At 30.8% G+C, this 24,543-nt stretch overlaps 1 protein-coding gene across 1 annotated transcript in view; it reads left to right on the forward strand.

Annotated features, from left to right (window-relative positions):
• Window positions 1–24,543, forward strand: part of LRP1B (LDL receptor related protein 1B) — a 1,708,438-nt gene that overhangs the window by 1,121,746 nt on the left and 562,149 nt on the right. Inside the window, exons 25-27 of the mRNA XM_011354519.1 lie at window positions 2,328–2,532; window positions 10,978–11,142; window positions 11,477–11,721. Of these exons, the coding sequence (XP_011352821.1) occupies window positions 2,328–2,532; window positions 10,978–11,142; window positions 11,477–11,721 (615 nt within the window). The remainder of the gene's footprint in view (window positions 1–2,327; window positions 2,533–10,977; window positions 11,143–11,476; window positions 11,722–24,543) is intronic.

A 24,543-nucleotide genomic window follows, 5' to 3' on the forward strand; every position in this document is an offset into this window, starting at 1 on the left:
ACATAATTTTTGTAAGTTTTGGGTATTGAAACATTTTACTTTTCTTTTGCTCAGGTATTGAAACATCTTTATTTCTGTTTTCAAAGCTTCTCCCTTTCTCTCCACCCAGGGCTGATCTAGGCTTAAAAACTAGGGGGAAATAGTGTAATCATGATTTTCTTGGACTGTGGAGAAAGCTTCATCTTCACTCTTATGGAGACCACTTTCTAACACAGGCACAGCTCTTTTTATAGAAATCCTCTTGTTGGGTCTCTCTCCTTCATGGATCTGTAGGCATGTGATGACTACTAGCTAACTCTTAACAACTTCCATGGAGTTTCTAAGGTTTGGACTGCCAAACTCTAAGAAACTCTAAGAAAACATAAAATCTTCCGGTTTGTTTTCAAATTGCAATAGTTCTTGTATTCTGTAATCAGAATCAGGTGTATAAAAATCCAAGAAAGAAAAACACATTGATACTTTATCATTTAAATAAAATTAAGGTTTTTCAGTTTTTTCAAATTTTAGATTAAGAGAAACTGTTTTTTTAATGACAGAAAATTACATAATTAATTACACTTTTAAATGAGTAGATTTTTACCTCAAACATTTTATCCCACTTAACAAGTTGGTAAATATTTTCATAAGTTTATTAAAAATAAATTTAATTTCAGATTCATTTGAAGCATTCATCATCTTTTCTATTCGCCATGAGATCAGAAGGATTGATCTTCATAAAAGAGATTATAGTCTACTTGTTCCTGGACTGAGAAACACAATTGCACTCGATTTTCACTTCAATCAAAGTTTGCTTTATTGGACAGATGTTGTAGAAGACAAAATATACCGGGGCAAGCTCTCTGAAAGTGGAGGTACATGTGTTACAATGTTGACTTAATGTTTAGATTAATTTTTAACTGAAAATTCCAGAAAATATGTTGTAATAAAAAGGAATTTAGATTAATCTTTAGCCTCTGGTTCTACATCTCCTCCCTCATATATGTGATATCAGGGATGTCACATATACGTGTGAAGATATATTGAGGGAATGAAGTGGTGAAGGCCTGTGCTGTATATTCCGTTTTTAAATTATGGACAAATTCATTAATTTTTGGTGAAGAAATGTACTTTTAAGAAAAAATGACTGTCTTCTACATACTAGTGGTTATATTTTTGTGAGTTAAAATAGCTTTTTTAAATTTTGTTATGATGTCAGCAAAATTCATGAGTAAATCATGAAGAAATTTTTGCAAGCTATTAATATGAGCTAATTTTTTTTGCCATATTTTGATGTATCTCTTTTTTAACCTAGGTCTTTCTTAAGTGGCAAGACTTTGAGATAAATATAGTTAATATTTCTCTTGAAACTGTTACATCTATGTAATTATTTCAAGGGCCTGGTATTTCTATAAAATTCTAAATTCTTCCTTAAATCACATTTGCATTTTTTGAAAAATAATAAACACGCGATATAGTAATGATGGGTAAATTTGTGTCCCATGTCATATTGCAAAATGTTGATTTCAAATGATGGATTTAGATATATGGGTTTAGTTGATTAACTGTTTAAAAATAACACTTAAAATGTCTAACAATAATCACTGGTAATGTCATAAACTATGAAGAGTTATCATATGAGAAAAGGTGTTTTTATACTTTTTTTTTTTAATTCTGAAAGAAACAAAATTGTAGATAAATAAGAATATTGGTGGACATTATCAAATTGCTTATTTTAATTTAGATACCACTGATGCATTCTTCTCTTATTTGCAAACAAGTTATATTTTTTAAGTCTTATGGCCTAAGGAGGCGAGTAAGAAACGTGTGATTTGGGGCTTATCTTTGTTATAATTAAATGCAGTAAAAGCTAGATTTATCTTATTTGTCATGCTTCTGAAAATAGTGTGTGCTGACTAGCTACAATGCTGTTGCCTTAGGAACTTTTTCTCTTTATTCTACCTGTGAAGAGCAACATTTGAATTAAATTGCACTGATTTTAACCAGCACACCATTATTATTCCCCAAATCTCACATTCTGCCTAAAAAGTCAGAGAAAAGAAATAACATTTTTGCAACCCAAACATTGTTATTATTAGCCTTAGAGTTGCTTAAACATTCAATTCCACTGGCGCTGAAAGAACCTAAGAGATTGAAAATTTTCCGTTGGAAAGATCAGTAATACTATATTTTGGTTCTTTATAGTTTCCTCTGTGCCAGGTGATACTTTTGCATTCTATCTCTCAAAAGTTAGAATAATGTTTAAGTACTTTGTTCTGATAAGTAGACCTTTTTCTTTGTGATGAATGTTTCTTGAATGGGTACAAGTGTTGATTTCCTTTTTGTTGTAGGTGTCAGTGCAATCGAAGTGGTTGTGGAACATGGCCTGGCTACCCCAGAAGGATTGACCGTTGATTGGATAGCAGGCAACATATACTGGATAGACAGCAATCTGGACCAAATTGAAGCCGCCAAACTAGATGGTTCCTTAAGAACTACATTGATAGCGGGAGCCATGGAACATCCCAGGGCCATTGCTTTGGACCCAAGATATGGGTAAAGTTTTCCTTTCACACATTTACTTTGGCATACAAAATAATCTTTTAAATTAGTATGAAATTAAATTATCTCATAAATTATGAGTCAAAGTGCTTATTTTGTGAATGTATGTATATATATATATATATGAATATTTATGTAATTGTGTATATATGTATGTGTACATAAGTGTATGTTGTATATATATGTTTATTACCACAGTTTGGTTATAGGATTTTTACATAGATACTTTTAGAGAATAGAAATATCTTCATTCTAAATATGGGCATTAGGCAAGCCCTGTTATAAGCTGTTATAACTCTATTGTGAAGCAGCAATTCAATGAATTTCTTTTTGACCTGCCAAAGAGATGTTGTAATTGTGTCTGATGGTTGCAAACCACAGGGCCAGTCTTTGATCCAAGTAGTTACAGATGTAACCACCTGACCCTTTACTTATTTTATATGTACTTGGAGTTTGTTTGAAAAATAATTAGAATAGTTCAAAGTAGTCCATTGGTGAGATGCTGACTATTGGGACATTTGAAAAACAAGGCACATGATTCTGGACAACAAGGTCACATGTTCAGTAATTTAGATTTTTGCCCCCGCTGTTTCCCTGTGTGTTCTTTTGTGAAAGACCAAAGAGGAACACTGGATTTGAAGCCAAAAAAATGGAGGTTCCAGTTCCTCGTCAGTCACTTATTCTCCAGAAAACCTACTCAAGTGTATCATTTTCCCTTAGATTTCAGTTTTCTCTTTTATAAATTAGAGATAATAATATAATTATCATTAGGTTATTTTTGAGAGGACAGGACAGTAAACATGTGAGAGGTAATATACAACTAATATATGTGAGAAATCTTTGTTATTACTGTTAATTATTTATTTCCTGGATAATTTTTTGTAAATCTAAAATCAATGTCAAGTCTAAAGGGCAATAGGAAAAAAAAATGTGTCTGTACTTTTAAGTAATACAAAATCCAGAAAGCACAAATAAGATTGGGGAGTCAACCAGGAGGGAGTTAATGAGATGCAGAAGAAAGAAAGAGAGCTTTATGTATAAATCAGCTTCTTGGCCATACTCTCTGACTTGTGCTCTGGTTTATGCCCAATATCCAGAGATCAAAAGATTGGGAAGTTTGTTTTTCTTTTCCTCACTTCAGACACAGAAATGAAAAAGGCAAAAGAAATTGTCTAGAACAGAGTTCCAAACTGGATTTTCCTTCTATAGTGTTTTCAATTTATTTCAATCAGTTTTTTAAAACAACATATTGGGAGAATTTTGCATATAGCTGTGGCTTCTGACTTCTTTAGAAAAATAAGGAGATCTAGAAATAATGAGTAGAGCAGTAGCTGTATATTTTAGCATGGGGGTATTTTCTCTAGTTTACGCAGTTTATATTTTGCCCATTTTACTCATTATCTCCTATAATAACAATTCACCAGGAAACAAATGTGCCACGTAATGAGAAATTCTCTTTTTTAAAAAAGACTATTTCTGAGGTTACAAATAGATTTCTGATCCTGACTCTTTACTTCCCACAAAGGTTCATTGTCTAAAGAGGTTAAAGCCTCAATATAACAACTAGTGGTGTGAAATTTTCACCTATTACACCTATCTAAGTTGTACCATCATCTTATCTGTATGAGAAACTTTCTGTATAAGAGAAAAGTGATATTTTGGAGAAAGTTGTGGTTTTAGCATGTATACCAACGTATAGGAAAATGGTGAGTGCTACCCAAATTATGGTTGGCATAGAGAGAGAAAAAAGAAATAATAAAAAAATAATAAAATAAATAAAATAATATAAAATAAAAGTGTATGAAAGTTTTAAAAATGATCTGACCAAACAAAGTGGTAAAGCTAAGAGCTGAAACTTCATTTCCTATAGCTTTGAACTTCCAATGCTTAGAATAACCTTATTCATCTCAGTTTAGTTGGTGAATATCTAACCTTAGGGGAGAAAAAGGAAACAGAAACACAAAAGACACACAACTCACACATACCATTTAAGGGAAAATATTAGATACTATTTCAATGGTATAAAGAAATCTTCAGAAGTAAAATATCTTCTAAGAATTGAAAATTAGTAATGAGCTAGCTTGTGAGTAGGGAAAATCTGGTAATACTTCTGAGGAAGTCCATGCTCTTTGTTATTAATGGTTACTATGATATTGTGAGGCAAATTAAGATAACTACAGTAGAAATATTTTTTTTTTAAAGAGTGAAGAAATAACACTTGTGAATTTTTTCTGGCATAAATAACCAAAGTTCAGATGACAGTACTAATTCATTCAACTCTAAGAATGAGTCGAAAGGTTGACAGGTTTGGGTATTATGATATGATAGAATTTTTATTGTTAAAAATTATTTTAGAGAGGTGATGGAATGAAGAAGTACAAATTAGAAATTACACAATGTCCATGGGGATGTAGAGTACAGTGTAGGGAATATAGTCTAGAGTAATTAGGGACTTGATGAAAAATGAAAAAAAAAAGAAAAAGATTATTTTGTAGAGGATTAATAACAACTATGATAGGAGGTTTATATAAATACCCTTAATTAAAAGTCCCATTGTAGCAATTAAATTTTAAAATGTAGTGCAGTATTAAAATATTTTCAAGGTTTTTGGACATTTTGGTAAAAAGTTATAGGTATGTTTATGTTTAAACATTGGACCTTTCATAAGGTAAGATAGGAGCATAGTAAAATTAAACTCTCTCTCTCTCTCTCTCTCTCTCTCTCTCTCACACACACACACACACACACACACACACACACACACACACTCTGAACTGCAAAACCGAGCTAAGCACGAGAAAATAAATACTGAAAAACAACATTAAATTTGATTTAAACAGCTTAGTGCTATTCACGTATTCAAAAAGAAATCTAAGATTTCCCCCTATTTCTCAAACTATTCATGAAATACATAAAGAAGCTTTGATTTAAAATTGATAGGAGTACTCAAGACATTTAAATGTCTTTCAAAAAAAATTCATTTTAGGATGCATTTACTAGATAATTTTTTGAGAAATATGGTTTCTGTAAGTAAAATTTCTACTAAATCTTAAGTTTTCCAGTGGCAAGCAAAGTTGCTTCCAAGTCTATGAAATCCTTCATTATTCTTGTTATATATAATTTTGCTCAATAAATGCTTTTAGAATTGTGATAAATTAATGACACATATGAATAAACTTCGTTTACATGTAACTTATAAGAACTCAAGAATACACCTTAAAAAATAAACAATACAGTAAAAAAACAGCTAATACTATAAGCTTTATTTATAATAACAAATGAAAAAAAGTTTGCAGCCAGCCACTTTACTTCCTACAGCAATCAAGATCTTTGTGACCTAGTTTACAGATACCAAAAAAAGAAGTGTTTTTAATCGACTACTTTGCTTCCTAGGCATAGAATCTGCTGGCCTATATTTTACATTATAAAGCATATTTTCTATTATGCCACATTCCTTTAATATTCTGGGTTTCGACCCAACATTCCAAGTGACATGTTATTCAAATATGGTAAATTGGAAGTTTCAGGGAAGATACATTTTTCTTTTATTTCATTTTAAGGGAATACATTTACTGCTGACTTTAATGAGTACATGAATCTCCTCTAAACATCAAGTTTATTATTAGGGAGTAATAAGCACAAGGAAGTTCAGAATCTACCAGGCAGCACTCACTTTAGTTCTTGAACTTCGTTGCCTGTATTCTCGTGCAGCTGCGTGCATCTTCCTGCTCCATTGACAGTATCTAGTCTTCATTTGTCATAATAACTAGACTCTGCTGTAACAAATGCAGTTGATGAAAGCAAACATAGTAATTGTGAAGATTAATAAGACGTTCAAATAAAAATTTAATTTTATCTGAAGTGTTCTTAAACAAAAATAATAAAGACATTGTTAGTTTTAGCAGACATAAAGATTATAGATAAGTGACTTTCTTTTTTGCCAAGATCATTTATTTTCACCTTCTGCAGCTTGACCTGATAGATGATAATGGTCTTTTCATGCCTGTAATGGTACAATTTGTTCATGGTCTATTGACCTAACTTAATTCTGATACAGACTAACCCATGAGTGCAGGAACTATAGAATCAGTAGACTGTAGTCTCTTTTTCAAAAGCAATTATGTCTGAATATTTTCATACATCCTGTAAGAAAGGATATTCGGTCTTTGTATATAGGAAGAAATAATGCAGTCATTGAAACACTAATACATTTTGACCATAAAAAGTAAGAATATGGGAAAAATTATCCTTTAAAAATACCATATAGCAAAGCATACAAAAGAGTACTTAGAATTTGATGAAACAACGATCCTTGAAATCAACTTTTAAAATTGATTGTAAACTGACTGTGTCAAGGTTAATAACATTCTGTAGGGAAACTAATTCTAGAACATATTATTTTATAAAGAGTTTTCAAAATTTCCCACCTGAATTGATAAAAGATTAGGACCATAGTGACCACTACAGAAGAAAGAGCTTAATGTAGCTATATTTAGTGAGTAAACGAAGGGATCACTCATTTTAGAATGCTGCAAATTGTCCCAATATGTATATACATATTGTACACTGCAAACATCTATTTGAAAGTCCACGGTGCCTATTTTTAGTAAACTTATATACAGAGCATGTGGCAGGGGTGCTGATATGTATTTTGTAATTGTCATGACCATGTAAGTCAGAACTAGGTAAAAAGTTATAAGAAGGACATCCAATCTTCATTTGTTATACAGGCAAAAGCGAATGCTCAGAAGTCTTTGGGTCATTATTCCGAAGTGTGAAGTACAGCTTTGTCTAGATTAAATGGTGGTTTACCAACCTATACTCAGAGTATCTATGATTCTCATATTCACTGTTTTTTTTTTCAGGGATTATTTTTACTAATCTTTTTTTAAATTTGAAACTCTACTTTACTTTGTCAAGATATCACCATAAATTTTACTGATACTATGTTGGTCTTGTTTCTATTTTAAATCTTATTTTTTTAATGCTAAATTTAAAGGGAAGCTGACAAATAAAAACTTGTGTCAGTGAAAGATGTATGCATAGGAGTGAGACAAGAATTTATTTTATATTTTTGTTTATATCATTGTTTTCAAGAAAAACATTCAGCTGCTTAAGTGAATAGCCTACCACCATCTATTAATTAACCTTTCTTTCATTTTAACTGGTAACATGTTTTATATATCTACTTCTATCTGTCTATATCTACGTCTATCTCTCTCTCTATATTGCTTATATTATTTTATGCTTACATTTTCAGATAATTCATATTTTTTCATGTAAAACAATTTTATCTTTAAACATTAGTCTTTTCATAAAAAGATTCCCAACAATAAGATTTTATAAATGTCCTCTATTCTATTCAATTTTTTTTCTATTTATTTAATGTTGCATTATTCATACTTTTAAATTATTATAAAATATTTCAAATACACAATATAAAAAGAATTGTATAATAAACTCTCTCACATCCATCACACAGCTTTAACAATTATCAATACATTTTTCTCTGCTATATTAATGTTAATTTTTATTTTTTCCAGTTGTTTACTTAATTTATTCAAATATTTGGTGGTTAAATAATGGATAATTTAATTAATTTTTTTTTTTAATGTATATGTTCTCACAACCAGGGCTGTGGAAACTTCTAAAGCTATCCATGAAGCTAAAATACTTTCTTTTTAATATAAACTCATTGTTCGAGAGACGTTCGATGATATAAATCCAATCCTATGACCTATTCCTCTAAATCCTTTTCTCATGGCTTTGATTCATGCTTACTTTATAACACTAATCTACCTTCACATATATGTTGTTATAACATTTAAACATTGGCATTAACGTTAATTCTTTTCTCTCTCTCTCCATTTCCTTAACAGTTTGAAAAGTCTTCAAACTTTGCCTTTAAATAATATTCTCTATGAATACATGTGTGAGCATGCTTGTACAAACATAAATATTTTCTATGTGCTAGCCATCCTATGTGCTAAATTGTTTACATCCATTGCTTCATCAAATGCTCCTCACAAGTGCGACTGTTATATTTTTTTATTTACAGAAGAGAAAATAGAATCTGAGATTAAGTATGCTGGAGTGGCAGATTCCAATCTTGATTCCAAGTTTGTCTAACACAAAAACATATGCATTGCCACAATTCAACATTCCCACAATTATTTAATAACATTTTTTGACTGTCCACTGCTTAAATTGTACATGAAACTCCATTTTTATCAAGAAAGTCAATATTTTTCTTCCTGGTCCATCATGCTCTTTTAGCACATGTGCTTGCTAAATTTATTATGTAATATTTTAAATTGTCTTCTAAATATTTCATATTTGCAATTCTATGTCCTGTAAGAGACTACATACTTCTCAAAAATTGAAGCGATGATGATCTTTACATCACAACATTTCTTTAGACATAATACTTTTAAAAAAAAAGAAGATAGGTTAAATTAGATTTTGAATTTTCTTCCAGAGGATTATTTCATTTTCTAAGGTAATCTACCAAATTCCTATATTCAAGGAACATTCAAAGTAATGTAAGAATAGAAAAATAGCAAATATACATGTAATTATAACAAAGAACAAACTTTTCACTAAGAACTTAACCATTTTTCACCAAAATGTTTTCAGAACTGATAAAAAGAAAATTTACCGAACTGTCATTTTATCCCTAGCCCTCTGCATTCTCACTTACCAAATGTCCATGCTATTCATTAGGTTCTGCTACCAAAATAGAGAAGTCAACTAAATATACTCCTGCTCCTGTACTGGATGCTTTCCCTTTGCTGCTTTATTTAATGACGTGACATTAAAGAGTTAGTTGTTAAAAGCGTGAGAAAAGAAATTAAGCTGTCTGGTTTCCCGTCTTCATCTACTACTTGCTAGCTGTGTAACCCTGATCACGTAATTTAACTTCTCCAAGTTTGTTTTCTCATCTGTAAAGCATGGATAACTAACCATGGCCTCATGGTCAATTAAATGTGATAATCTATATAAAGCCGAAAATAGTTAGTAGCACATAGTAAGCACTCAAAAAATATTAGCCGTTGTAATGATTGTGGAACTATTGGGTAACTGTATTATATAATCACTAAAGAAACATGCATCAGTAATCTAGGCCACTGTCAATTAAACATAAACCATACATTACCTAATGGCCTTAAAAATCACATACATAACATGTAGCATTTAATGCCTACTGTGTGGAACTGTTTGTGCAAAATTCCACGAATTTCTAAAGTTACAAATAGTATCTGTTAAAAGATATAATGATCTTTAACATATAAAAAGGTGTGTTTTAACAATTTCATGTTTTTACATATCAAAGTATATGATTTCCTTCTGTTTTTTTTTTCTATACATTCTCTATTATATGATCTATTCAATTCATGTGAATCCAAATATCAGACTAATGACTTACAAATTCATAGTTCCAGCCCTGTTTTCTCTGAACTTCATCATGGCATATTTCACAGCTTCCTGGACATCTTCTTTTTGTTGTCTTAAAATTTCAAGTTCAAAAAATCAAAATAAACTTTGATTGCTGTCCACACCTATTCATACTCAATTATGATTTCTGAAAATCTGCTCTTCCATTTTTCCCATGAATTTCTAGCATTGCCCTCCCCATCCTCACTCTAAGTTTGCTGAAACAAGAAACTGACAGTCAACTTACAATTTCATTCTCTACCTCATTCCCTATATCCAATCCTCAGATAGTCTTGGCAGTTTACCTCTAAAATATACCTTTAATTCATTCGTTTCTCTTCACTGCTGTCACCATGGTCCAAATTACTATCAGCTTTGCCTGTTTTTCTAAAATAACCACCTGACATAGCTATATTCTTGCCTCACTATAATCCATTTACATATGATGTCACGTTTCTCCCCTGCTTAAAAATACTTGTTATTCCCTTGAAATAAAATCTTGAATAATTGCCTTAGCCTACAAGACCTTCAAGAGCACCCTTTTCAACTTTATCTTCTTTCCTTTTCTTCCTCACTCATACCTTCTGATGCACTGGTCTTATTTCTGTTCCTCAAGGCACCCACGTTTTTTCCCCATTAGGGCCTTTGTGTCTGCTGTTTATTTTGCTCATTGTGTTCTTTATATCACATTCCTCATCTTTCAGATACAGTGCAAATATCATCTCCACACAAAGTGGTTTTCTCTTTGATCACCTTCTCTAAGTAGTTTACTCACCTACTATTCTGATAACAATTTTTTCTTCAAAATATTGTAGAAGCTATAATTATAATTCCATGTGTTTATTTAGTCTGTCTATTCCACTAGACTCTAAGCCCATGAGGGTATGTAATATACCTATTTCTCTTGCCATTGTTTACCTAGCCAATGCCTAGCATATAGTATGTATTCAATGAATATTTACAAAACGAATGACTAAAACAATAGTATTATTTCTTTTTGTTCAGAATTCTCTTCTGGACAGATTGGGATGCCAATTTTCCTCGTATTGAATCTGCATCTATGAGTGGTGCTGGGAGAAAAACCATCTACAAAGACATGAAAACCGGGGCTTGGCCTAATGGACTAACTGTGGACCACTTTGAAAAAAGGATAGTTTGGACAGATGCCAGGTTTAAAAATAATCTTTTTTTTTTGTATTCTCTGTTTCCTTCCTCAGATAATATTTACAAATTCAAAACATGTTATAATATGCATGTATCATGTATGCACACATTGAAATAGGTGGTGATTTTTGTTTGTTTTTATTATAGTGGTGGTGGCTTTCTGGCAATTGCTGGTGATTTTATTGTTGTTATGATTTTTTCTTCCTACTAATTATATACATGCCTATAAAAACATTTTTTACAAAATATTTTATCTGTCACTTATCTAAGTAATGTGATCACATCACTAGACTATTTGAATGAGTTTTGATAAACTATGGATGTAATTACCTTTCTGTAGGTCAGATGCCATTTATTCAGCCCTCTATGATGGAACGGGCATGATAGAAATTATCCGAGGTCATGAATACCTTTCTCATCCCTTTGCTGTCTCTCTATATGGGAGTGAGGTCTATTGGACAGACTGGAGGACCAACACATTGTCCAAAGCCAATAAGTGGACAGGGCAGAATGTCAGTGTGATTCAGAAAACCAGTGCCCAGCCATTTGACCTTCAGATATACCATCCTAGTCGTCAGCCACAGGGTAAGTACTTGGTATGAATTAACCACCAAGAAAGTATTTTCACCTTAATCATATAATATTTGAACTGTAAAATAACTTTTGCAAGTTGTTATATCTTATAATTATTGTATGATGGGAATGATCCCAGCCTTAATTTCAATTACTTCAGGATTGTTTTTTCCTTTTTAATCTCTTTCACATAGAAATAGAGAAATCTTAGAAATTAAGGGTTTTGCACCAAGTCCACAAAGTTTTAGTCACTGCTATTGCATCAATAAAAGATAAAAGATACTGTGGGAAGTTGTAGAAGGTCTTCAGAATTGGAATCTCTTATCTAAGTATGATCAGTAAATTAGAGAACACCAAGGACACATTTATGTTAGACCATAAGTAGTCACTCTATAGTATATGGAGAGGAGAAGGAATGATGAGTAAGAAAGGATAAACCACCTGCTTGAGCTTATTTGTTTTTAGAGAATTGAGTTCACATGAACATGTCTTCTACCTCTCCCCAGGTATTCCATATTTTGGTGCAATAGTAATCTTCATATTGGCTTTGTGATTTCATTTCCTCTACTTAATTCTTACCAAATGTTCTTAATTCTAAGTATCACATTTCTTTTTTCTTTCTTTCTTTCTTTTTTTTTTTTTTTCTTTTCTGGAATACCATGGTCATTTGGTGTGACATCAGCTCATCTTTTTATACCTCTTGCCTGACTCTTCTTCATTATGATATGTGTCATAACCTATGAAAATCTCATGTCAACACAAATAATGTTCCTTTTATCATTAGGGTATTTTTATTTGAGACATGATTCTCAGATGACAAGCTCTTTTTTTGCAGAGAGTATACCTTCTTCTTTTCCATCTTTCAGTGTAGAGTAAGCAGATCTTCCACTCATGTTATAAACCACACTTCAAGCCTTATTTTGAATTCATGTTATTATAATATCTTCTAGACTTGACTAAAAATACTCACCTCTGTGGTCCATAAATTCCATGACTATCCTTTGTCTTTCTTTAATGCTTGGTATTTCTTCTCCCTTGATACTATTTCTCCCATCAAAATTTCCTCATCTATAAATGTTTCTGTGCCCTTTCTCTGAAGTAATCTGATTGAATTCAATAATCTTCCCAGATACTCTCAATTTTTCAGTTTCATTTTTTTTATATAATTGATCATTCTTTGTCACATGGGAGTTTCATACACTATGTGAGCAATCACTTTAATCTTTTCCTATCACCCTTAACTCCTTTATTCCTTTCATCCTACAAACCTGAAAAGCCTGAAGATATTAAAGGGAAGATATGTAGCTTAATCATTTTTGCAATTAAAAAACATTTAGTAAATATATTGGATTTACCTAATTGAAATTAGGCAAGAAATCATGATTCTAACCAGCGAAGTGCCACTACTATAATGAAAAAAAGATATTCTTCTCCAAAAACTTCCTTTAGCAAGAAGAAGTATCTAGTCATAAACACTGTAGGCGAATACTTATATAATAGGTTTTAATTTTTGTAAAAGCAAAAATATGTAAACATATATTTTTGTCCTCTGGCTAAGAATTTTGTAGAAACTGTAATTCTTATATTTAGAGTAATTTAAATAAATTGGAACATGAAAAAATGGCTCAGTTCTATGTATTACATCATTCCCCTCCCTCAAAATAGGATCAATGTATTTCATTTACTGACTGTCTGTTTTGCCCACATGATATGACCCCTAGTAAATTCACAGAATGGGAAGGAACATGATACTTTCAAGCTTTTCTGACATTTCCACATATATAGAATGGAAGTCAGACATTCGATATAATTAATTTGGTTGGGGAGATATGTTCTTGACATCTTTACCTAACTTGAAAAGTGATTTATATTTGACTTCTCCATTTTACATAAAATAAGAAAGTTTTTACTGTATGGATCTAATTTAACATATTTTCCCAGGATTCAGGGTAGATATTCTAGTCTTTATGTACTTTTAGAGAATGTAAACTATAATGAGAACTTGCTATTTCCTAAATGAAATTCAGTCAGTTTCCAATTTTGAGAATGATCAGATAACATTTTACTTTCCTCCATTATAAGGATCACTGAGCATATAATAATCATTATCCATCCTGTTTATCTGCTTCTGTAAAGTAACACTTTCAATGCTAGGGAATAAATTAAAAAAGATGCAGGAACATATTAACTATTTTATTACCAAGGGTAGAATTAGAATAAAAATGGTGACAAAGTTCAGCATTAACACAGGTACAATAATAATAGCTCCTTGTTTTCTAGTTAATGAATGCAAGATTCACGGAAAAATAATAAATTTTAAAAATGTGTGACATTCAATGCTGTAAAATTGAAATATATCTTTCACAAATTAAAGAAAGAAAGGTTAGATGTATTCTTTGAAGTTATCTAATTCTCCAAGTAGGGAATTAATAAAAGTTTTAACACCAGTTTCCTTATAAGTAACCATTCATCATGTGTACAATTTCCAGTTTAGTTCTTGAACACTTAAGCAGAAAGTTTAAAAAAAAGAAAATTTACTTTAAATCCTTTGGTTGCTAATGTTACATGAAATTAAGAAGAAATAAATCAAAACAAATTTATGTAATATAAAGGAATAATAGTGGGTATTTTAAATCTAATTTAAAAAAATATTTTTCAGTACAAGGAAACCAAGCTTAGAGTTAATGGCATGGCCTTGGGAGCCCAAATCCCAGCCCTACAATTTATTAGTTGTATGATATTGGGCAAGATACTTAACCTCGTCATGCCTCAGTTTCCTTATCTATAAACTAGAGATAATATCATCTACATCATAGGTTCTAATAAACATGAGGTTTATAGTTATTAAATACAAACATGTTAAATACAAGTTAATATGAAAAGTTCTTAGAACAGTGTCACACCCATAATTAGTACCATGTGTTTATATACACAAGCAGATTAAATATTAAAAAGTAACCATTGTTGCAATCATATCACTGTCCTAGTGCCTTTTGACAAAATTTAGGTTACATTACTTTTTTGAGATATTTTGAACATATTTTCTTAGAGTTAAATAATTCATGATGGCCTTAACAACATATTTTTCCATATCATACCAGTTCCTTTAAAGACAAATACCAATAAAAATGTGAATCAAACCTGTAAAGAAGAGCAATATGGTTGATCTATCAAGAAAATGCAGGTGTAATCAGATGACTAGATCATCAAATTTATTCTGTTCACACTTAGGTTACCATCTAACACCACTGCTCACAGGCACAGCGAATAGCATAAAAGTTATGGTTATAGTAGCAAAAGAAATATTTAAAAGTTTATTTGATATTTTAATTATTAAATAATTTAACATATTTTCAAAATTTAATTAAAAATATTAAATAATATTTTCCCACACAGATAAGTTATAGAATGCAGAAAAACGGGTACAAGAGAAAATATACACATAATGCTGATATATACATGGGGATACATCTACATTTATTTTTTTGAGTTAGTGTTTTTGTTTTCTTTAGACAAATACTCAGTAGTAGAATTGCTAGATCATACAGAGACTGTATTTTTAATATTTTGAGGAACCTTCCATACTGTTTTTCATAGTGGCTGTACCAATTTACATTTTCACTAGCAGTGCACAAATGTGCCCTTTATTCCACATCCTCTCTAGTACTTGTTATTTCTTTCCTTTCTGATACCCACTTTAACAGGTGTGAGATGCTATCTCATTGTAGTTTTGATTAACATTACTGATCATTAGTAATGTTGAGCTTCTTTTCATTTTTCCATTGACATCTGGACATCTTCTTTGGAAAAATTATTCAGATCCTCTGCCCATTTCTGAATCTGATTGTTTTTTGTTTGTTTCTTTATTTGTTGTTTGTTTGTTATTTTTGCTATTGAGTTGTTTGAGTTCTTTACATATTTTGTATATTAACCCCTTATCATATATCTGATGTGAATTTTTTTTTTTTTCCATTTGGTAGGTTTTCTTTTCATTTCGTTAATGGTTTTCCTTGCTGTACAAAACCTTTTAAGTTTGATGTAGTTCCTCTTGATTTTTACTTTTGTCGCCTTTGCTTTTGGTGTCAAATCTAAAAAATTATAACCAAGACAGATGTCAAGGAGTTTATCACCTATGTTTTCTTCTAGTTTTATGGTTTCCCAGATCATATTCAAGTCTTTTATCCATTTTGAATTTATTTATTTATTTATTTATTTTTGTATAGTGTAAAATAGTAGTCCAGTTTTACTCTTTTGTATATGGTTATTCAGTTTTCCAAATATTGTTTATTTAAGAGACTGTTCTTTCCCCATTGTCTTTTCTTGGCTCTTTTGTTATAAATTAATTGACTCTATGTGCATAAGTTTATTTCTGAGCTCTCTATCCTGTCCATTGATCAATGTGTCTTTTATGCTCTTTTATTTTTTTTAGAACAAAAAAAATGAATATATGTATTCTTTAGGAGATATGTACACACACATATATACAAACACACACACATGCATTTATAATGTAGTTCTAGTCCTTCCAGAGTTCTACTAGAGTTCATGATAGAATAGGAATACAAACCCATAAGAAAATAACTATAACCAAAATGTAGTTATTGATTCCCAAATTTGAAATCTAATGCTAGTAAATTAAATCTAAACCTGAATTTAATGAGAGAAATACAATGTAATAGGTTTGATTCAGTCCAGGAATAATAATAATTGGAAGTCCTCCACTTGGAACAGAAAGGAAGTTAGAGGTACCAACTTAATGCCTAATTTCTCTATTTTACATTTTGGTCTCCATGAAGTTCTAAGTTTGGGCTAGCACGTTTGAACATTGTGCTATTGTCATTGGGGGTGGGGTGGCAAGGAAGTGGGCCTGAAATATTTCTAATTATAAGAGTGACACATAGGATTTATATATTAGGCATGTAGTTATGATACCAAAGCAAAGATAAGACAGAGGAGGGGAGAGATTGGAGATGAGGTAGGTAGTTTTAGGCATATTACATCTCCAAAAAAGTAAAGACAGAAAGTCTAGAGCAAAGTAGGACACCGAGTAGTAGTTTTATTGTGACAGCTATCATAGGGACTGACAACAAAAATTTGAATATAAAATATTGGGAAATATGGAACTAGAATTTCACATAAAGTATATGTGAAATTCTAGTTTCACGTTGGTTAGATAATCACATTTTATTCCCATATGCTTTTGGAAGATTTATATGTATTTACTCTATTCCATCAATTGAACTGATAACTGGGTACTTTAAGCTAATTTCTCTGTATTTGGCATGTACTGGCAATTTATTTCATGTAGTTGATACTTATGGATACCTACTGAATAAATACATAGGAGAAAGTTGTTTCTTTAATATAGAGAGAATTTATATAAATACAAATATATATATTTTTTACTTTTATAATTAGCAAAAACACCAAAATTGTAGATTTTCTTTTAGGTGAAGTCTTAATTTACAGTTATGAAGCCATCTAATCTAAATATATTTTTATCTTTAAACACAGCTATTAATTAAATAATTGTTGAATATATTAAAAAATGAACAGCAACAATAACAGATTTTTATACTAAACCCTTTGGAGCCATATGTTAGTTTTTGTTTGGATAATGAAATCCATGCTTGCATGATTAAGCATTAAATAAAAATGGTTTCATGATTTTGAATTCATAATAAGAAAGGTATGCATTTACATTATGTTTTATTAGTGCTTTACAGACAATCACTCTTAATTTACACGAATATTTGCAGGAAAAATTCTCCTTCCAAGAGACTTTTTCACTTCAGAGCCACATATCAATTATTATTTACAATTCATTTTTTACCTTCTCCACATTCATGGTAAACACCATAAGAAAAAACTCTCTTAGCACTTATAGTTTGTATATTTATTTGATATTTTCCTAACTCTGTTTTGTCTATTCAACTAGATTATAATATATTTGAGTAATAGTCTTTTTTATTTATTCGTGTCAATTATAGAATCCAACTAAGTCATTTATTATAACAATATTAATAATTATAATAATAATAACACCTAACACTTGCTAATTCTTCTTGTAATTCCATGAGAAAGATCCTTAGCAACATAGTTTTACTGATGAGGAACCTAAGGCAGAGAAATGTTAAGTTATTTGCTTAAGGTCTAATAGTGAGGGGATAATTGCCCAGTTATCCGACCTCATGGAGAGTCACCCCAGAGCTCCTTGCCTTAACCACTATGCTCTAATGGAAGAAGACATTGAGTTCATATTTATTGAGTCTTCTTGGAATTGTTATATCACATCACCGATGGCCGGAGAAAGGCAAGTTTTACTGACACATTCACATTAGAAAAACTATCTTACCTTCTTGAAGTTGATAGTCTAAAAAAGGAACAAACTAAATTAACAACTAGGATCAATAAAATAACTGTTATTACAAACGGATTTAGAATTTAAGCATATTTTAAATATATTTTAAAAGTTAGCAAGGTGTGATCCTAAAAATATTTTGGGTTTAGCTTAGTTCAATTCCTTCCTCTGTCTCTAGCCTCCTTACCTGAAACAAATTAATTAATTTTTGGAGTTTTATTTCCTCATTTGCAGGTTGACGAAGCTAGAGGTAAAGAGAGAGTAAATAGGAAACTAGATTGGGCAGAAATCAAAGCATGGTGGAATTTAAATGATTCCCTTTCAAGGGATTTCAATTTTTATCTTCTAGGATAAGTGGTTACAATGATCTCAAACTTCAATGTGCATTAAAATTACCTGGAGGGCTCATTAAAACATAGGTTTCTGTACTCCACTCAAAAGCTTCTGATTCTAGTTGATCAAACAAATGAAACCAGCAGTTTGCAAGCTGGAAACTTAACTCCATCTGTACAAGGGATAGGTTGGAAAGAGAAGACTGCAGGTAGGAAACTAGTAAGGATACACTTAGGTAGATCAGGAGATATCTAATGCTCAAATCGGGGAGATGGTCATAAGAACAGAGAGAATGGTATAGTTGAGATAGTCTTAGAGGCACAATCAATTTAGAAAGTAGTGATAGAAGTTTGTGAAGTGGGAAAGTTTGGGGAGAGAAGGAAGGATTTGGAATGGCTTTAGTTTTCTAGTTTTTTAATTGGCTTCACTAAGTGTGACAGAGATCATGGTCATGGTTTAGGGGAGAGGTTAGCAAACTATCTGTGAAAGCTAGATAGTAAGTATTTCAGGCTTTATGGGCCATATGGTCTCTGTTGCAACTATTCGGTCTGCTGTTGTAGTGTGAAAACAGTTGTATGGAAAATGAAGAAGATGGCTGTGTTCCAGTAACATTTTATTTGAGGGCATATAAATTGAATTGCATAAAATTTTCATATGTTATGAAATATTATTCTTTCTTTATTTTTCACCATTTAAAAAAGTGACTCACATGTCAGTGTTAGCTTCTTCCCTCACCTTATAGGGGGAGTTGTTTGTGAACATGGAGAAAGTATAACTTTCTTCTTTTGCGTGTACGTCTTCTCCCATCTATCAGGTTATCCATCCTTCTCTGTGTCATCTCTCGGCCCAAAGGCGCTTTTTTTTAATTAAAATTTCAGATGCGATTTAACACCAGAAGAGTTGAATTTGTTCATATATCCAGAAAGATTCTACCACTTTGTTTTTTTTTTCTTTTAGTTTCCTATTATATTGCTTTCTTTAGCTTCTCTAATTAGAATCTTTTCTTGAAATATAGTGTTATAAATACTTTATTCATATGATTTTCACCAATTACAAAATGTTTTTCTCTTCTTGAAGAAATATTTCCTCCTGAAGTTTTCAGTTCAATGAAAATTTAACAAATATTTGTTGATAAAAATAGTACTATTTTGCAGGGACCATTTTATTTTACTTTCAAAAACAGGCTTACTAACTCAACTGTCCCCTTTAATTTTGTTCTTGAAACCCAGAGTAACTGGCAAATGTACAAACTGTTTTATATAATACTTTAATGTGGCAATAACCCTTAGGAAAAAAAAAATCAGAAACAAAATTAATGCGATGTGAGGAGTTTCTTCACGGTTACAATTGGATTAAATATATTTATTACAATTTTACTCTAATACAGTATTCATCCCCCAATTCTGTTTTGTCATGAATTGTTGAATGAATGAATGAATGAATGAATGAGTGAATCTAAATAAGTTGCTTCATTTAGAGAGGTAGGATATGTAATGGTTAGAGCTCAAACTCTGGAATCCTAAACTTAATTTTCCTCTTAGTAGTTGTATGACAATAAGCTTTTTAAAAATCTTTTAAAAAATTTAGTTTACTCTTCTGTAAAATTGGGGTCATTTATTTTTATAAACAAAAATGGCCAGTAAAAGGAATGAATGAAATAATGCTTATGAAACACTTGAAACATATTCTAGCATATTGTAATAAAAATAAATTATTACATTTTGGAAACTTCATTATTTCTATCAATTTTTATCTCACTTCCTCAATATGTTATGACAATATATGGAGAATTGCAGGCTGTTTTTCAAAGAGTGGGTTTTACATTGAAATGATTTAAGTGCCTCCAATTGTTTCATGAAAATATTCTTTAGAAAATTAAACTTTCTTTGAAATTTGTAAGAACACTGGCTGATCTTATTTCATAAGAAACAAAAAATTTTAGATTCTAATATGTTAATAATATTATTGGTCCTTTAGAAACAAGTATCACTTATAAAACTTGAAGAATAAAGGATTCCATGCAGAGGTATTGATATATTCAATTACAAGCTACTTTTTTCATATGATTAATAAAAAGATTTAAGAAAAAAAATAGCCTTAAAACCATGTTTCAATATGATGGAACTGAATCTAAAATATTTGTAGATTACTTAAATTATTTACTCTACACTTTACTATATCAAGATCTAACTACCTGCCATATAAACCAATTACCTCTCTCTGTCTCTCTCTCTCTCTCTCTCTATGTATATATGTATACATATATACATATACATATATACATATATATATATATATATATATATATATGTATATATGTATAAAATGCTTTCACCCTTACTTGTAGTTGATATAAGTGGCTTTGAAAGATAAAAATCCTGACTGAGGTGACGTGAAAGGCAGATGATATCAAAGCAAGGAGATATTTCTGAGATTTGAGGCAACTTGTGAGGCTTTTATAATGAGTTGCTTTGAACATTGTACAGTACTGAGAGCCTGGAAGAGTGAGCAGAAATGAGTAATGAAGAGAAGAAATGACAGTTGAAACATGCCATACACACACTGCTATGTCATTCAAATTATTGATATAAAAAAATCACAGCGGAACTCACTTTCTCCTTTTATACTTTCCTATAATAGATAGTCCTTTGATCCCAGTACTGATAATAAAGACTATTACCTAATTTAGTCTCTTAATTAATCTTTCTGTATTATCTTAAAACCATATTATGAATGGGTTTTGTAGATTCACCTGAAAATCACCATTTTTAGCATTATTTCTTTGGCAAAATACAATATAAATATCAAACAACTAAACTACAAGTTAATTTATGTGCAGTTAGTAAGTTTAGTGGCATTGTACTATTTTTAAAGTATGATATAATAGAGTCTATGCTGGAGAAGTGGAAAAGATTAATAGATAAAGGAACCATAATTTTTTCTCTTCCTTGGTATTGGTTAATGTACTTGCCTCAGTCATACAAACCTAAGTGATTTAGAGCCCTTCATTTAGATCTGTTGAGGTGCAGAATCTGTCTATTCCAAATCAGGACTTCTCAACCTCTGATTTTTAAATTTTGGGACCAGAATTCTTAAATGTTGGTGGGGGGAGCTTTTCTGTGCATTGTAAAAAGTTTATTAACACCTCTGGACTCTGCCCACTAAGATACCAATAGTACCACCATGTTTGTCAATCAAAAATATCTCCAGGCATTCCCAAAGGTCACCTGGGGGTCAAAATTCTCACTATCATCACTGGTTGCAAACCACTGTTTTACATAAAAAGAGTTTTGCAATTATAAAATAATTGTACAGATAGAAACTTCCCTGACACAAATAATTGTTCTTCCACATCATACAGCAAGTGAAATAATCAGCAAGTAAATAAAGATATCAGAAAGACATGTCGTCTCTTTATAATAACTGAAAGTTCATTGGTATTTTAAGATAGCCTTCACCAACAAATACAACGTGATAATACATTTTCATTTTTATCCTTTTACAGAGAACTGTGCACAAATAAATGGAAATAATACTTGTGACTTTAAAATTTTTTTCTTTCAAGTACAAATATCTGTAGAAGATAAGATTTTTAGATGTTTTATTTTTGGCTTCATAACAATACAATATAAAATTAATCCATAAAATATGATTTAATTTGATGAAAGTAACTCCTGCATATCTACTGTGCTGAAATTTGGTGAAACTAAAGGAATAAGAACATCTTTTTATTTGCACATATGTTTTATGTGTTTTAAATAAGGAATTCAGTCTAGTTCTTCAACATGTTAAAAATATAATTTGAAAATACTTGTCAAAGGGAAATAGGATTTAGAATTAGTGTTTATTGAAAGATCTTTTTGAAAATTATTTTTAATATTAAATTATCTTCTAAAATGAAAATTATAATATGAATTATTTTATTATATTAGTAATTATTTTTGTACCAATAAAATTTATTAACAGGATAAATATTAATTATGATCAAAAAGACTACATGGAAGGGAGAAAAATCTTTCTCTTATCTAACAAATTGAATCTTGGCAATCTTCTTCTTTGAGCATAGTTATATTAAATAAATAAATATATTTTATATTGCATCATTTGCATATATTTTATTTAAATTTAGTGTATGAAATATTTTTTGCGCTTAAAGTGTTTATTTTTCACTGGTGAGGAATGGACTACAATTAAACATAGTTTGTGTGGAATATAGTTATTTTTAATGATATTGTTTTCATCATAGAGCACACATCAGTCTTCTGTGACTGGATAACTAACATATGATTCTCCTATAAAATAGTATAGATATCCATTGTTTAGTCTCTTCACCAAAACTATGATGAACTTTAGAATATTAATTCACTTTCCAAATTTTTTAATCGCTGTCTCTTTAGAACATATTCCCACATACATTGAAGAGCATGTAGACGGATCCAAATGTCTGTAAGTCTAAAAGCAATAGGTAATAGTAGAGATTTGGGGAAAAGACAATATGTATGTATATAAGTCATAGTTTCTAGAAGCATAACACTTATACTCTAGCTGTGAGCTTGACAAACTAAGGCCCTCAAGCTAAGTTCAGCCTTCTGGCTATATTGTAAATAAAGTTTTACTTGAACATAGCCATACCCATTGATTCACATATTGTTTTATGACTGCTTTTGTGCTACTATAGCAAAGTTGAATAGTTACTATGAAGAACATAGGCAAAAACATTTACTGTTTGACTTTTTACATAAAATAAAAACAAAAACACAAAAAACAAAAAATCTGCCAACCCTTGATTTTGCTAGAGAGACTAGTGTATACTACTATAAAATATATGAGTATATGTCACAGACAATTAGAAAATAGGACAGTAAACAATAAATCACCTAATGCTTTGTATAGTCAATAATTAAAACTAATATTCAATGATGGAAAGAATCAGCATTAGCAAGCTGCATTAGAAAATGATTTCTAGGAGAAAAAATGACTTGAACTGGCTCATGAAGGGGGGTTAATGTAAAAATGTTGGTTATGAAATTCTATAAGAAGAAAAATATACAGAGGTAGAAAAGGACAAGCTATAGATATTCAGAGAACAATAAAGAGTCCATTTTGGCATGTGCATCATGTATATACAGAAGAAAAGTGGTAGATGAAGCTAGAAGATAGATTGCTATCTTACAAAGAGAAATTGATATATTCTCGGCAGTACCAAAAGTATACCAGTTACATGGCTGTAGGGGTCACTCAAAAATGATGAAATAAAACTATGTTAGAAGATGAAAGATTTAAAAATGGAAAGAAAACACATTTTAGGAAAAATGTGAGAATACTTGACAATTGATTAAATATGGTAGTGAAAGAGAAGTGAAAAAATGCTTTCAATTTAAAATTTTGTGAGTTTAAAAGACTGATAACACCTTTAACAAAAAATAAACAGAGTGAATCAGGATAAAGAACTGGCAGGTGAATGAGAATAGTAGGTAGACCAATCAGGCTGGTACAGAAGAATCTAGGGGAAAATCTTAGGAGAGATGATTGAGATTTTGTGAGGTAAATAGTGAGAAAGCCATCCAGGATTTTAAGCAGAGCAGCTTTACGATCAAATCTGCATTTTAGAATGATAACTGTACACAATGGGGAGAAACTGGAAATCAAGAAAATAGTTAGGAAATAGTGCAGCAATCCCAGCAAGAGATGAAGAGAACCTAAATTAACCAGTGACCACATAAATGAAGAGAATGGTGTAGAGTTAAGAGGAAGAACTCTGTTTTATCTGCTATTATATCCCAGCTTTTAAAAACTAGATAGAACAAATAGATGCTACATAAATATTTATAAATATTTATTCAATACATAAATATAAGGAAGGGTGTAATATGTATCCCCGAGGTTCTTTGTGTTGTCAACTTGAGTTTAAATCATGTGAATTATCAGCGAACTCAGTCTGTTCATCTCTGTTTGACTTTCATCTGTTAAGATCGCTTATAGTATACATTGACTGGTCAGCTTATCCCATCTCCTGGATACAAATCAGTGAGATAGTATTGGTAGTGTAAACTCTTGTAGACGTTTACAACCTCTGTATCGATTTTGGATTTTGCAATAGTATTTTTATATAATGCTCAGTTGTTTTATAGCAAGCATTA

The sequence above is a fragment of the Pteropus vampyrus genome, unplaced genomic scaffold, assembly GCF_000151845.1.
Source record: "Pteropus vampyrus isolate Shadow unplaced genomic scaffold, Pvam_2.0 Scaffold17, whole genome shotgun sequence".
Lineage (NCBI taxonomy): Eukaryota > Metazoa > Chordata > Mammalia > Chiroptera > Pteropodidae > Pteropus > Pteropus vampyrus.